The 11,917-nt window shown below is 43.0% G+C and overlaps 1 protein-coding gene across 1 annotated transcript in view; it reads left to right on the top strand.

Moving 5' to 3' along the window:
• The first annotated feature begins 8,816 nt into the window (after window positions 1–8,816).
• Window positions 8,817–11,917, top strand: part of LOC122800092 (prolyl endopeptidase) — a 1,490,953-nt gene continuing 1,487,852 nt past the window's right edge. The window contains 2 exon segments of the mRNA XM_044069645.1: window positions 8,817–8,830; window positions 9,758–9,888. Coding sequence (XP_043925580.1) covers window positions 8,817–8,830; window positions 9,758–9,888 — 145 coding nt within the window.

Genomic DNA, 11,917 nt, shown 5'->3' with positions numbered 1-11,917 from the left:
GAGGAGCAGTGCTGAATTTCTAGTGTCATTAGCTGACTTTTCAGTAGCTTTCTTTTTTGTTCCTCTTGTACTTTCACAGTGGCAGCTGCCAAAACATCTTTAATGTCTCAGCCTCCTCAGCTTAAAAAAAAATAAATCTTGCAAACACTATGCTACTCCCTTCCCTCCTCTATGGAAGGCAAATTTTCACCAACCTACACATTTGATTTATGAACAAACTACAGTCATGCTACTATAAAACTGCATAATTTGCTTCTAATTTGCCCATCTGTGGAGGGGGAGCACTGCTTTAGTTTATCGAGTAGTTTTAGGATTAGTGAGGTGGGTACTGGTTTGCTGGAAAAGTCCGGAGTTGAGGGGATATTAGTAGTAGTTTCACCAGTGAGGGGGGAGAGAAGGTTTGAATTATGCTGAGAGAGATTTGTGGTGTTAGTGGAGTCCCTAATGATGTTTTGGATGGTATCGAAAAAGTCAGAGTTGAACATTTGTGCAATCTCTAGGGAGTCTTTACCAGGAGAAGGTGAAGGGTCGTGCAGGGTTCCAGGGTTGAGAAGTGAAGAAACAGATTTCCAAAACTTTTTAGGGTTATGTCTTCGGCTCCTAGCCTCCCTCTCGGTGCTTCGGCTCGGGTGAGCCTGACCCTTGCTTTGGACCTTGCCCCTTCTGCTCCGAGGTCTTCTACGGTTGTTTGATCCTTGTAGCCAGGGGTACCAGCTTTTGAGGTCATGCGGAGCATGCTGGCCAGGTCCTCAGCTGCATCATACAGCACTGACACTCTACTCCCTCCAGCTTCAGTATCAGTCTCTGATCACCCTCTGTCTTTGGACAGCGGAGACCCAAGGCCTCAGGATACCTCCATGAGTGGTCCCCAAATTTCTGAGGCCCCCCCCAGAGTTTTTGCCTGAGGAGCCACCCAGAAAAAGAACGTGCAAGAGGAAGCACATAGACTCCCAGGGAGGGTCTCTCATGTTGGACACAGACCTCGAGGAATCAGAGGGGTCCCCCAAATCGTCCTCTGAGGATATCTCTTTCTCTGATATCCCAGAGATCTTAAAACAGAGAGGCGACTGGCCCTCTAAACCCCCCTCTGAGGAGGAGTCAGTGTTTCTGAAGGCCTTTGGGGCTTAGCCTTCTGCCTCCTGGGTCTCTCCACCCTTAGAACTTCTGGATCTAGTTTGTCGGAGGGTGTGGGAAACCCCTGACACTGTGGAACCAGTCCCCAGGAGACCCAACAAATTTCTGTCCCCCTCTGATAGAGTTTCTCACAAAAAGCATTCCAGTTGATGCCATGGTGGTGGCAGCAGCCACCAAGAAGGAACTGGCTGAGACTTCATCTACCATCCATCACCCTAACAAGGAGTCTAGGACCATGGACTCGTATGGGAAGAGTATGTTTTCTTTAGCAGCCTTTACACTGCGGTCACTGAATTACTTGTCACATATTACACGGCTCCAAAGAGATTTCCTGAAAGAGATGGGAGATGCTCTGCAGGGTAAAGTTTGACGCATTGGCTCAGAAAGTCAACACTCAGATGTCTACCCTAAATTCTATTGCTAACTCCTCCATGAGGCTAATCTCTTAAGCAGCCGAAGGAGCGAGTAGGGCTGCGAATTCTGGAGTTTCTCTCAGGTGGCACTCCTGGATGCGCCTCTGTAATTTCATGGAGGCCTTCAAGTCTGCATTCACCAACGCCCCGTTTGATGGTTCCTCGTTACTCTGAACGAAGGTGAAAGGCACTCTCACTAGGTGAGAGCAAGAGGGAAAACTCTGTCTGCTGTGGGAGTACGTTTTTCCATGCCTTCTGGACCTTATCCCAAGGTCCAGAAGAGTGGGAAAATGTGGTTCAAGAAATCGCAGAGGTTTTTTCATGATGCACAAAGTGATTCCCCCTCCAGAGGCAGGGGAGGGGGTAGTAACTCGGGTAGAAGCCACCCTAGAGGCAGAAGAGGCCCGCGTAACCAGGGAGACCGTGATTCCTGTCATGGTTCTCCCTACTAGCACTCCTGATGGGAGGCCCGACGCACGTTTCCGGAGCCAGTCGGGGGTCGCATTTCACTATACCCAGAAGCCTGGCAAGACATCATCCAGGACCAGTGGGTATTAAAAATAATTTCCAGAGGATATCACATTCCCTTCTCTTCCCCCCCCCCTCCACCGATCAAAAGAATCCCAGATGTTCCACCCAATCAAAGGGATTCCGCAGCTTCAGAGGTTATAAAGCTTGTAGAAAAAGGAGCCATCCAGCATGTCCCCTCAGGCCAGATCAGATTCCTTTTGGTGCCAAAAAGAAAAGGGGACCTGAGACCCATCTTGGATCTCTGCCACTTGAACCTCCATGTGAAAAGTTTAAGTTCCGAATGGTCACATTGCAGTCTATTCTCCCATTGTTGGGAAAAGAAGTGTGAATGTGCTCCATCGACCTCAAGGATGCTTACTACCACATAAAGATGGACAGGGCATCCAGAAGTCATCTACGCTTCCGGTTGGGAGTCAGTCATTTTCAATTTCGTGCCCTGCCCTTTGATCTCACCACAGCCCTCAGGGTGTTCAAATGTATGGCAGTGGTGATGGCTCACTTAAGACATCAGGATTTCCAAGTGTTTTCGTACCTGGATGACTGGCTCCTTTCTGCCACCACCAGGCATCTACTACTACAGACTAGAGATGCCACTATCAAGCTGTGTCAACAATTGGATATCACTCTAAACTGGGAAAAGTCTACCTTGTTGCCCTCGCAGTGTGTCACCTTTATAGGCGGCGAGTGAGACACCGTGCTCATGAGGGCGTTTTTACCACAAGAAAGGATTCGGGTTTTGCAACAAGTATATGCGTTCCCTCAAAAAAAAAGGGAAAGCAAAAACGGTTCTCAAATTGTTAGGGACTATGGCTGCAACAATCATGCTGGTTCCTCTTGCGAGGCTTCACATGTGGCTCCTTCAGTGGCTGCTCTTCGCCCGGTGGTCTTTACAGCATCTTCCGCTTTCTCATCTCATAATGATCACAGACAGGTACAAGCAAGATCTATGCTGGTGGCTTCACTCCAGCAACCTCAATGCGGGAAAACCCTTCGTCCCATACCCTCCTGTTGCCACAGTGATCACAGATGCCTCCCAGATGGGGTGGGTGGGTCGTTATCTTGGCAGGACGGTCCAAGACACGTGGCAGGAACATGAGATGCATCTGCATATCAATATCTTGGAGATGAGAGCAGTGCTACTAGCATTGCAAGCACTTCAGAGCTTTCTCCCTCTCGGGACAATTGTGATCCACTCAGACAATATGTCGGTGGTATGGTATCTGACCAGACCGGGAGGAACCAAGTCGTATCCCCTTTGCAGAGAGGCTATTCGAGTGTGGCAATGGGCAGTGTCTTCCCAATGTTTTCTTGTAGCAATGCACATTCCAGGGAAGTCAAACATGATTGCCGACAGGTTGAGCAGAGCTATTCTGATGCCTCACGAGTGGTCCCTGAACAGTCAAGTTGCGGAGCAGATTTTCCACAGATGGGGTCAGCCATGCTGCAGTCTATTTGCCAGTCCCTCTCAATGCCAAGTGCAGCAGCTACTTCACCCTTATCCCCCCTCCGGGGGAGTCACCCATGGATGCTCTAGTTCACGATTGGCCCTCCGGTCTACTTTATGCCTTCCCTCCTGTTCCTCCGTTGACAAAGGTTATTCAGAAAGCACAGTCCTTGAGAAGCAGAATAATTCTGATTGCTCCACACTGGCCTCGTCAAATTTGGTTCCCCATTCTCCATCCCTATCTCATGGACGCCCCCTGGATTCTGGACCCATAGCCAGATCTTCTAACTCGTATGTCAGGGCAGTTCCATCCCTCTCTTCAGACCCTCTGGTTGACAGCCTGGCAACTCCACTTCCATCACTAGTCAGGGGTCATCATTTTCCTCCAGAAGTGATTCATATTCTGTCTTCTTCCCATAAGCCTTCGACTAGAAAGATTTATTCTAGTAAATGGAAAAGATTCTCCATCTAGGTTCAGGCAAGACAAATTGACCCTTATACAGCTCCAATTTCTTCAGTTCTGGAATTTCTCTCCATGCTTTTCTTCAGTTCTGGAATTTCTCTCCATGCTTTTCAGTCAGGGGTCAGCAGCCGCGACCATTAAAGTACAGTTGGCTGCTATTTCCACTTTTCACTTCACTAATGAACCCAGCCTAATGGCGCATAGACTTTGTAAGGCATTCTTGAAAGGCACTATGCTGCTTCGCCCTCCAGTCTTTGACCCGGTCATGCCTTGAGACCTAAATTTTGTGTTAGTGTCTCACCTCTTCCCCCTTTGAGCCTGCAGCTACTTGTGAACTAAAATTTTTGACTTTGAAAACTATCTTTTTGGTAGCCATCACTTCAGCTACATGTGTCTCGGAGCTCCAAGCTTTGTCTATCAGACTGCCTTACTTGATTTTTCACAGGGACAGGGTTTCCCTCAGACCAAACCCTTCCTTTATGCCAAAAGTGGCTTTGGTTGGTAATATCAACCAATCCATACTGCCCAAAATTTTTCCAGAGTTCTCCAATAGGGCAGAATTTAAATTTCACCAACTGGATGTTCACAGGCAGTTGCGTTTTTATCTGCATAGAATGAAAGATCTTAGAAAATCGGATCAGCTATTTGTTTCTTTTTCAGAGAATAAGATTGGGTTTCCTGTTTCCAAAGTGACCTTGTCTAGATGGATCTCTAGTTGTATTTCCTTCATTTATGCCTCAGGTGGTAAGGATTTACCATTTAAAGTGAAGGCTCATTCTACCCGATCTATGTCTACCTCTACAGCATTTCAGGCCTGGATGTCTATGGATGATATTTGTGCTGCGGCTACATGGGCATCTCCTCACACCTTTATTACTCACTACAAATTGGCTTTGGTATCCAAAGGCAGGTCTTCCTTTGGTTCCACAGTGCTCAGGAGTATTTTCCACTGAGCCTCCCAGGGTTCAGGTGCTGGGGACACTGTCCCACGGGTAAGAATGTAGGTGAGATTGGACTACATAACATCAAGAAGTTATGTACTCACCATAACGTTCGATGTATGTAGTCCATCTCGCCTCACATTCTTACTTGCCCTCCTGCCTTCTCCCATCCTGGAGGACCTAGAGGTCAGTTCTAGTTTCAGTACTCCTTTTATTACTGGAATGTTTTTTTCCTTCTCTGTGTTGTGTATGGAGGGAGAGTGATTGAGCTTGCAGCAAACAAGATCTGGGGAAAGGGATCAATGCAGCATGGGATACCTCTTAGCCCAGCCAATTGAAAGACTTCGAGCTAGAGTATGGCAGAGTCGGAGCTGCCACAACGGATCCAGGTCTTCACATATTTAAATGATTAGTTTCAAACTGCTACCTCCAAGGATCTTCTATTGTGACACCAGTGAGTCCTCCTAACCCTGGCAAATTACTTGGGTATTTCAATAAACTTCAACAAGCGCAAGCTATAACTCTCTCAGGGCATAGAATTCATAGGCTACCACATAGACACAAAGCATCAGATAGCAAATCAACATGAGTCAAATCCTCAAGGTCTGTAGCTTTCGAAGTGATGAAACACACACTGTGCCTCAAGCACAACTCATTCTACTACTCTTAGGACTAATGGCATTCTCTGTAACTCTGGTTCCTTTGGCCAGATATCAAGTGAGAATTCTACAGTGGACACTAACGCTACAATGGTCACAAAAGCTCCAGCCTCTTCACAGCAGGATTTGCCTGACACAGGTCTGTAGAGATCAAATCCAATGGTGGATTTTGTCCAAGACGGTTCTTCAGGGCAGACCATTCCATCCTTTTACTCCCAAGATCCACAGTCACCACGGATGCCATCTGTCTAGGGTAGAGGGGGGCATTTCAAACGTAAGACAATTCAAGGAACATAGTTGGCAAAATACATCAAATTTCACATCAGTATCTTGGAATTGAGGGCGGTCCTCTTAATGTTGCAGGTATTTCAGGACCTCCTCCCCAAGGATGTGATAATAATCCACTCAAACAACATGTCAGTAGTTTGGTATATCAACAAACAAGGTGGAGTGTGTACATACCCTCTTTGTTGGAAACCATGAGAGTCTGGCCATCGGCAATGTCTGTGAACCACTTTCTAGTAGCAGTTCACAATCCTTGGATGACCAATATTCTGACACACAAACTGAGCAGAACTATTCTATTGTCTGACAAGTGGTCTCTTGACAGAGCAGTGGCAATAGAAATTTTTAGCCATTGGGGTCAACCGTACTGTAACCTCTTTGCATCAGACCTCAACAACAAATGGAGCATTTACTTTTCCCTCATCCCTTCACAGGGACAGTCACCAAAAGATGCTGTGGTCCATTTTTGACTCCCAGATCTCCTTTAGGCTTTTTCACCAATTCCTTATCACCAAGTTAATTTAGAAAGCCATGGAGTATAAAACCAGAGCAATCCTCTTTGCCTCCTTCTGGCCTCAGCAGGTATGGTTCCCCTTTCTTTGGCTTCATCTTCTGCACCCACCATGAGTTCTTGATCCCATTTCATATCTCCCCGGTCACCAGCCCAGGCTACCATTACCAGATCGCAAGGCCCTAAAACTGACCCCGTGATTTCTCCCAATTTTAACAATCGCCAGAAATGCCAGACTTTCTGGCCTAGTAGTCTATATACACTCCTGTTTTCAAAGGGACTCGACCAGGATTTGCAAAAGTAAATAATATTTTTCTGTATGGGTCTTTTTAAAGGGGCTAGTCCCTTTTTCTTCATCTTTAACCAAGATTTTGGAGATTGTGGGAATTGTTTAAGGCTGGCTGTACTTACTCTGTGGGAACTGTTTAAGGCTGGATGTAGTTACTCTGCAGTTGAAGTCCAAATGCCTGCCATTTCAAATTTTCACGTATGGCATCACATACATCCATTGCTTTTCTTAAAGTGGCCTAGGTTTTCCTTAGAGGAATGTTCTTATTGAGCTCCCTAGTTAGTGAACCATTCCATCCTTGGGATATTAAAAAAATGTTCTTAAATCACTAACCTAAAAACCCTTTAGATCTACTGAAGCTGTGGGCTCAAAGTTTATCTCAAGGAAGAGCATCTTCTTTGGTCCTATTGCACCTGCAAAACATATGTTGGAATTGCAAGCACTTTTATATAAACGTCCATTCCTTATTTTTCATAAGAACAGAGTTTCACTGAATAAACCCCTCATTTATTCCCAAACTAGCTTTGGAGTCTAAATCGAACCACCAGATTGATTTGCCAGTTTTCTTTCCAAACTTTGCTAACAGAGGAGAATATACAGTATATCTTGCATGTCCATAGGCAATCCGGTTCTATCTTCTTTGTACTGAGAGTTTCAGAAAAATCAGTTGTTCATATCTTTCTCTAAAACAAAACTTGGCCAGTCTGTGTCTAGAGTAACTGTATCAAAATGGATAGTAGACAGCAATTCATTTGTTTGTAAGGACCTATTGACTTGTAATCAAAGCCTAAGGCTCTACCAGGGCAATGGTAATTTCAACAGCATTTGCAAAGAGAGTGCCTATGTGAAATATGCACCACAGCAACTTGATCTTCATCTCATACCTTTGTTTCTCATAGTTATGTGCAGTCTAAGATTTGCACATCTTTTGACTGCCATACTCGGGAATGTCCTTCCTTGAGTCCATGCAGGTCACTGTCAGCTTGGGAATCTGTTCTACATGTTGAACTAGATGAAAATAGATAACATCAGATACAAAAGTTATGTACTTGGCATAATGATAGATCCGTGTTGTCTTATTTTCATCAGGTTCATCTCCCCTCCCTCCCTCTTTCCCCCTGCCAAATTGTCACTTATCCTTTTTAGGGATCAACCAGACCTTCTCTGGACCCTGTCTGACCTTTTGTACCTCTTAGCTTATATAGTGGTCTCTATCTTCCTTTATCACCAACTGAGGTCATCCAGCAAACTCAATTTGAGGTAGTTCAGGCAGGAGAGGAGAATTGTGGGTAGGGGAGGAGTCTGAGATTTCTGATTCAATACTATGGTGCAAGCCACCAAGGTTTGATAGTACCCGATAAGACAACCCACATATTGAACCAGATGTAAATAAGACAACGCAGATTATCGTTATGGTAAGTGCATAACTTTCATTTATCCCTTCTTTTGGAAATGGCCAAGGCAGTTACCAAAGCTTCCTCACAGACTGGATCTACTTTCATGAATGATAGGGTCTTAATTTGCTTTCGGCACTTGTTTATTTCGGACGTGCAGCAGGTACTAATGAAGAGAAGAATGTCTGCTATTGGAAAATTGTATATTAGCAGATGGAAAAGATTTTCTAGTTGATGCCAACAACATAACCAACATTCATTCAAGTCTAGTTGTTCTCTAGCTTTACAATATTTGTGTAAGTTACTATCCTGTGGCCTTTCTTAATCCTTCAAGGTTCATTTATCAGCTATTTCAGCATGTCTGCCCATAGATTCTCCTCTTTTGGAACATGTCCATGTTAAAATGTTTTTGAAAGGGGTTTTGCGTAAAAAGCTTCCTAGAAAACTGGCGGCTCTTCCTTCAGATATTAATTTTGTGTTCGAGAAGTTAACACTTGCTCCATTTGAAACAAATTACCTGGCTGACTTGACGTTAACATGGAAAACAGTTTTGCTCTGACCTCTGCAATAAAGGTATCCAAGTTGCAAGCTTTTATGGCAAGTCAATCCTGTCTCCTTTTCCATTCCAAAAAGGACAGGGTTTCTTCGAGAACTAATTCTCATTTTATGCCTGAAGTGTTATCTGAGTTTATTTTAAACAAAGCTATTTATCTCCTAGTTCTCTTTCTTGAACCTAAAACGAGGGAGAAAAGATGCTTCTTATCTTGTAACAGACAACTCTGGTACTGTCTTGACCAAACTAAATGTTTCACATCCACAGATCAATTTGTCCATTTGGTGAAGGTACAAAAGGGCAACCTGTGTCAAAACAATTCCAAATGTGGTTGTCTAAGGCTGTTGAATTTTGCTATACTTGCTACAACAAAACTGTTACAGGCAGGGTCAAGGCCTTACTTGTACCAGGTCCCTGGCTTTATTTGTGGCTTTTTGGAAAAGGTTGGATTCTAAAAGTATTCTAGAAGCAGCAACCTGGTCCCATGTACATACATTTATAAAGGCTTGATTCCTTCTCTAAGTCTAGATCAGTCTTTGCTAATACAATTCTCCAGGGGCTTCTGGACTCTCTTCCTTCTACCTCTCAAAACCTGTAAGCTATGGTAATCTGCCCATATAGCTTAGGCTACTGCAGCAGTGTAAATGTACCATAATGGTAGATTTTCAAATGATCACTACTGAAGTAGACACACCCTCTCTCCATGCCCATTGTTTCTTGGTGTGTTTTTATTGCCAGGATGTGGACTTTTATTGTTTGTTCCTGGAATTGCCCTTTCAGGGCTCAGCTCCCCTCCTCTCTGTTGGTGTGAAATCTCTGAAGGGCTTTGCACCCAACCACCAAACCTGTGTTCTTAGTCTGCTCAGCTTGAGCTGACTAATAATAGTTTGGACGTGAGAAAGGTGCCCTGAAGTTTTGGAAGCTAGTCTGCTGTTATATCCCTGCAGGGTATAACCCATATAGCTTATGCTACTGCAGCAGTTATTTGAACATCTACTGTTAAGGTAAGTTTAATTACACAACTGTACTTTCTTCAGAGCATTGATGGAGAATGTCTAATTTGATTTTTGCATATACAGATGTTTGTGTGTTCTTCTGTAACCAATTCATCTAGTTTTTGTCTCTGTCCTTTTGTTGCAGGTACTTCTATTTCTTCAACACAGGTTTACAAAACCAGAGTGTGATGTATGTGCAGGACTCATTGGAGGGTGAAGCCAAAGTCTTTCTGGATCCCAATAAACTTTCTGAAGATGGAACTGTTGCTTTGCAAGGTCAGTTATTGCTGTAAATACCATTCCCTGTCATGATCTATGAATTGAAGTGTTTTTGCCTATATGTCTTGTTAAATTAGTGATCAGTTAATTCCTGTTGTCACCGTTTAATTAAATACTTGGAACATCCAGGATAGCATCACTTCAGTGACTTAATTTCAGTGGCACTAAATTATTCAATAATTTTTAATGGATGTGGCAAGGTTCTCAAGCATTGTATGTGTCTGCAGTAGACAAGATGTGGAATTAGATGAAAATACCCCCAGAATGGAAACGAAGCACAGAATCCTTTTCCTCTACAGAAGGGGAATAGTATTAGTTACTGTTTTGCTGTTTTTCATATGTATTATTTATTTATTAACATTTGTTAACCGGGTTAGTCCAACTGGGATTTTGTCCCATTTTCAGTGAGACCTGAGGAGAAAAGCTCCAGATAGTACAATAAATCAATACAGTAGTAAACAAATACAGCAAACAATAGAAACAAATGCTAGCAACAAATAAACAACAGCATGTGAAGATCTTAAAAGAAATAATTTTTTTTTCCAGGACAATTCTATGTTTTTCTTTTTTTTTTTTAAAAAAAATTTTTTTTTTAGTGTTTTTTGGGAAAAAAAAAAAAAATTTAAAATTTTTTTATATATATATATATATATTTTGCCTAAGGCTCTACCAGGGCAATGGTAATTTCAAACATTTGCAAAGAGAGTGCCTATGTGAAATATGCACCACAGCAACTTGATCTTCATCTCATACCTTTGTTTCTCATAGTTATGTGCAGTCTAAGATTTGCACATCTTTTGACTGCCATACTCGGGAATGTCCTTCCTTGAGTCCATGCAGGTCACTGTCAGCTTGGGAATCTGTTCTACATGTTGAACTAGATGAAAATAGATAACATCAGATACAAAAGTTATGTACTTGGCATAATGATAGATCCGTGTTGTCTTATTTTCATCAGGTTCATCTCCCCTCCCTCCCTCTTTCCCCCTGCCAAATTGTCACTTATCCTTTTTAGGGATCAACCAGACCTTCTCTGGACCCTGTCTGACCTTTTGTACCTCTTAGCTTATATAGTGGTCTCTATCTTCCTTTATCACCAACTGAGGTCATCCAGCAAACTCAATTTGAGGTAGTTCAGGCAGGAGAGGAGAATTGTGGGTAGGGGAGGAGTCTGAGATTTCTGATTCAATACTATGGTGCAAGCCACCAAGGTTTGATAGTACCCGATAAGACAACCCACATATTGAACCAGATGTAAATAAGACAACGCAGATTATCGTTATGGTAAGTGCATAACTTTCATTTATCCCTTCTTTTGGAAATGGCCAAGGCAGTTACCAAAGCTTCCTCCGACTGGATCTACTTTCATGAATGATAGGGTCTTAATTTGCTTTCGCACTTGTTTATTTGGACTGCAGCAGGTACTAATGAAGAGAAGAATGTCTGCTATTGGAAAATTGTATATTAGCAGATGGAAAAGATTTTCTAGTTGATGCCAACAACATAACCAACATTCATTCAAGTCTAGTTGTTCTCTAGCTTTACAATATTTGTGTAAGTTACTATCCTGTGGCCTTTCTTAATCCTTCAAGGTTCATTTATCAGCTATTTCAGCATGTCTGCCCATAGATTCTCCTCTTTTTGGGAAAATGTCCATGTTAAAATGTTTTTGAAAGGGGTTTTTCGTAAAAGCTTCCTAGAAAACTGGCGGCTCTTCCTTCAGATATTAATTTTGTGTTAGAAGTTAACACTTGCTCCATTTGAAACAAATTACCTGGCTGACTGGGGTTAACATGGAAAACAGTTTTGCTCTGACCTCTGCAATAAAGGTATCCAAGTTGCAAGCTTTTATGGCAAGTCAATCCTGTCTCCTTTTCCATTCCAAAAAGGACAGGGTTTCTTCGAGAACTAATTCTCATTTTATGCCTGAAGTGTTATCTGAGTTTATTTTAAACAAAGCTATTTATCTCCTAGTTTCTTTCTTGAACCTAAAACGAGGGAAAAAGATCTTCTTATCTTGTAACAG

This window comes from Protopterus annectens, chromosome 1.part0, assembly GCF_019279795.1.
Source record: "Protopterus annectens isolate FY-2018-M chromosome 1.part0, PAN1.0, whole genome shotgun sequence".
Taxonomy (NCBI): domain Eukaryota; kingdom Metazoa; phylum Chordata; order Ceratodontiformes; family Protopteridae; genus Protopterus; species Protopterus annectens.
The sequence above is the reverse complement of the archived record's forward strand: the minus strand, read 5'-3'. Positions and strand labels throughout refer to the sequence as shown.